This window comes from Alexandromys fortis, unplaced genomic scaffold (assembly GCF_014885135.2).
Source record: "Alexandromys fortis isolate MF-2015 unplaced genomic scaffold, M_Fortis_MF-2015_v1.1 scaffold_117, whole genome shotgun sequence".
Taxonomy (NCBI): Eukaryota; Metazoa; Chordata; class Mammalia; order Rodentia; family Cricetidae; genus Alexandromys; species Alexandromys fortis.
The window spans coordinates 4,481,766-4,485,757 of record NW_026068015.1 but is presented as its reverse complement, the minus strand read 5'-3'; the positions used below and the strand labels follow the sequence as shown (position 1 = coordinate 4,485,757).

The 3,992-nt window shown below is 47.4% G+C and overlaps 1 protein-coding gene across 3 annotated transcripts in view; it reads right to left on the bottom strand.

The window, feature by feature from the left end:
• The window catches only part of Smarcad1 (SWI/SNF-related, matrix-associated actin-dependent regulator of chromatin, subfamily a, containing DEAD/H box 1), a 63,823-nt gene extending 61,439 nt beyond the window's left edge, over positions 1-2,384 (bottom strand). Inside the window, exons 1-2 of one of the 3 annotated variants that reach the window (XM_050162326.1) lie at positions 2,056-2,384; positions 1,339-1,577 (exon numbers count right to left, since the gene is read on the bottom strand). In XM_050162326.1, coding sequence (XP_050018283.1) covers positions 1,339-1,528 — 190 coding nt within the window. In that variant the 5' untranslated portion in view covers positions 1,529-1,577; positions 2,056-2,384. Of the gene's footprint in view, positions 1-1,338; positions 1,578-1,824; positions 1,957-2,055 lie in introns of those variants that run through there. The other 2 variants (XM_050162324.1, XM_050162325.1) reach the window with 2 other exon arrangements.
• Positions 2,385-3,992: the final 1,608 nt, after the last annotated feature.

The window sequence follows — 3,992 nt, the reverse complement described above, 5'->3', positions numbered from 1 at the left end:
AAAAAAAAAAAAAAAAAAAAAAGAAACAGGTAGGTGGTGGCACATGCCTTAGGAGGCAGAGGCAGGCAGATCTCTGAGTTCCAGACAGCCTGATCTACAGAGGAAGTTCTAAGACAGCCAATGCTACAGAGAGAGCCTGTCTCAACAAAAATAAAAACAAAAGCAAACAAACAAAAAAAAAATGAAAGGGAGGGAGGGACAGAGGAAGGAAGGTAGGTACCTAATATGATTTGTGGCTCACTCTCAGCAACCCAAACGTGTAAATTTGTAAGAGTCTACTACTAATTCTCTTAAAACTTAACCTCCCTGGGTCTCCTTTCCAAAAATCTGACTATTTACAAGATTATTAAATGACATAATGAGAAACACCACTATACCTAAAAAAATTAGTGTTCATAATATTTTGAGGCCAGTGAGCTGGGTTGGCAAACATAGTGCTTGCCCCACAAAACTGGCACCCTGAGTTCCACCCAGGGAACCACAACACAGAGAAAGCCGATGCCTCAAACTGTTCTCTGACCTCCACAACATGCTGTGTGGGTTACATCCTTGTTCCAAAATCCTCATCTGGGACTCACTCTCCTCAGCTGATGGTCCCTAACAACTCGTGACACTCATTTAAAATGCTTTACTCGCCAACAGTAACAAAAACTACTGAGGTGATTGAGGTGAGTCAAGCCTGTAACCATGGCTGAAATCCCAGCACTAGAGAAAGTGAGGCAGGGGTACTGTTTGGGTTCCCTGCCATATAGGGCTACACAGTCAATAGCAAGCTACACTGGAATACACAGCAAGCACCCAGTTTCAAAAAGCCAGGAAAAGGATGCCAGGTGTGCTGACACGTGGCTGTAATCCCAGCCCTAGGGAGGCAGAGACCGGAGGATCACAATTACAAAGTCACCCAGTCTACAATGTGAGTTTCACAGCAGCTCAAAGTTACACAATCAGATCCTGTCTCAAGCAAAAAGAGGTAGGAAAAAAAAATCTAAAGGAATATTAGAATGAATGAAAACCTGTAATCAAATTAACAGCCCCAAGGTCTACCCCATAACAGGACTGCCTACATTGCTCTCTGAGTAGCCATTTTGACCTAAGACTCCTGTAAACTAGGCTTTCGGCGTCCATCATTGTGCTGCGGTATCCCAAGAGCTCTTACATGTGAAATAACAATGGGGAGATGTGCTCAGTTGGCAGGTACTTGGTGCCTATGGCAGTACCAACGCCGGCTGTGTTTCAAAGGGCAAAACCAGAGACAATATATCAGTCTGGGTAGCACCACCGCTTCCTCTTCTCTGTCACCTCTGGATGCTCTATCCAGTTTGCCACATTGTAACTCACCTGTTTTTTCAGTTATATCTGAGTCTGGGGTGTTTGCCCTGCTAACTTCCCCTTCAGCATTCTCCTCTTCAGCACTAAGAGAAATTGGTGATGAAGGAGCGGGCTGGGAGGTCTGAGGGGCTGCTTCGGGAGCTTCCTCAATCTTAGTCCTTTTCTCAAAGCGAAAACGGTCCAAGTTGAAAAGATTCATATTGATAGAAACCAGCTCCCTGAGGGGCTGACAGCTTTCAATGAACTAGCTGCAGGGAGGGAACAAAAAGGAAAAAAAGGGGGGTATGAGGCCGTGAAAACAAGAAACAACACAAAGCCACCACACTTGGCTCTGAGAGAAAGGGGGTCCGCACATATGCAGAGGCCCGGTTCCGGCCGCGCTTTGTTAGGCCACACGGAGGCGGGCGGAAAGGCGTCCCTGCCCAATGCCCGTCTCGCCCTCGCGGCGTCGCCCCGGCCCTCGCAGTCCCACGAGCCGACCCCGGCGGTCCTCACCGGGGCCGCAGAGGCGCGCGCCCGCCTTCCCGCCGCGTCGCCCGGACCCAGTGCCCGCCGCCTCCACACAGCCCGCCAGGCCCGCGCCTCCGCCGCAGGGACACAAAGGGCCGAGCGGGGAGCGGCGCTCCGCCCGGAAGTAGACGCGGAGAGGCCCGAGTGAGGAGGAAGCGGCCGAGCCGGCGCGCCACCGAAGGGAGCCCGCCCGGCGGCCTTGCCGCCTACACTTACGGCCTCGTGAGCTCCGCGTTGTAACAAAGGTGAAAAAGAACAAAATAATTCCTGGCGTGAGGCGACGGTAGCCTGGCCGGGACCTTCCCAGACAGCGCCAAGCAAGCCACCGAGCGCGCAGTGATGACGCAACACGCAGCCGGGGCCTTGTACTTCCTAGCAGAGCGCGGTCAGAAAATGTCTGAGTGCGCCGTTGTCATGGTAACTGGTATCTACCTCGGCTGGGTTCTAAGAGTCTGATTGTTCCGTGGTTCCATTTCTTCACGCTAGCTACAGAGCTAATCGAACAATAACAACTCAATGATAACAAATGGCGTCGTAATGTATAATTAATACGTAGTTTGTATCCTGTGTTCCACAATGTCAGATGTGAAATATAACTTTTCACTATAATTGTGTTTGTCATTTTGGACCTGACAGTGTTTTAATTGGGTACCCTCAATCATTACAAGACAGTTTTACCAAAAAATAAAAAAAAATAAAAATAAAAAAAAAAAAACGAGGCCTGGCTAGCGAGGCAGCTAAGCCAGTAAAGGTGCTTGCTGCTAAGTCTGATGAACCTGAGTTTGATCACCTATGCCCTTTAGTGAAAGGAGAGAACCAGTTGCGAAAGGTATCCTCTGACTTCCACATGTGCTCCTTGACACAGCGCACCCACACACATGCACATTCATGCATACATACCGGGGCCTGCAAATGCTAAGTCATGAGCAAGAGACAAATATCTGATACTTTTGGACTTCAAGACTTTGCTTGAGCCGCTCCCCCACTGCTGACACGATTTTTCTTGTTTTTGTTATCATTTTCTCTTCTGTTCGTGACAAATAGCAAGAAAGAATTTTGTGGGAGTCTCTCCATAAAATCTTCTGGAATGATAGAGGGTTGGGGGCTAATAGTTACTACTTTTCTTCTTCCTGTGACCCTGATCTGCTTATCACACTACTCTGCTAGAGTAATCTGATTGTAATGGTGGTTAGACATATAAGACAAGTCACACCAAAGTATAGAACTCACTAAAATGACTGGCATAGTAGGTGTTTTAAATGAGAATGGTCCACATAGGCTCATATATTTAAGTACTGAGATCTATGTTGGTGGACAGGTTTGCCGAAGAATTAAGAGGTGTGGCATTGTTGGAGTTGGTGTGGCATTGGGGTTGGGCTTTAAGACTTCAAAAGCCCTCACCGTTCCCCTCCCCCCACCCTGTGTTTGCGTGTGCACACACTGTCTAATGGTTGTGGAACAGATAAAGGCTCTATGCTGCTGCTGTAGCACCATTGCCTGCCTCGTTCCCCACCATGAAGGTCATGAATTCACCCATGAAACTGTAAGCAAACCCTCAATTAAATGCTTTCTAAATTACCTTGGTCATGGTGTCTCTTCACAGCAATAGAAAAGTAACTAAGACACGTATCTTAGTTAAGGTTTGTATCGCTGTGAAGAGACACCATGACCATGGCAACTTTTACAAAGAAAACATTTAAGGGCAGGGGAGGTAGCTTAATGGTTAAGAGCATTAGCTGTTCTTCCAGAAGACCAAGGTTCAATTCCCAGTAACCACATGGTAGCTCACAACCATCTGTAATGAGATCTAGTGCCCTCTTCTGGCATACATGCAGGCAGAAATGTGTGTGTGTGTGTGTGTGTGTGTGTGTGTGTGTGTGTGTGTGTGTGTGTAATAAATCTTTTTTAAAAAGAAAGAACATTTAATTGGAGTGATTTGTTTACAGTTTCAGAGGTTCAATCCATTATCATCATGATGGGGAGAGCATGGAGGCATGCATGCATATCTGATGCTGGAGCTGAGAGTGCTATGTATCTTGACCAGAAGGCAGCAGGAAGTTGACTGACAGTCACACTGAGGGAAACTGGAGCAAAAGAGATCTCAAAATCTGACCCCACAGTCAGATTCTTCCAACAAGGCCACACCTCCTAAT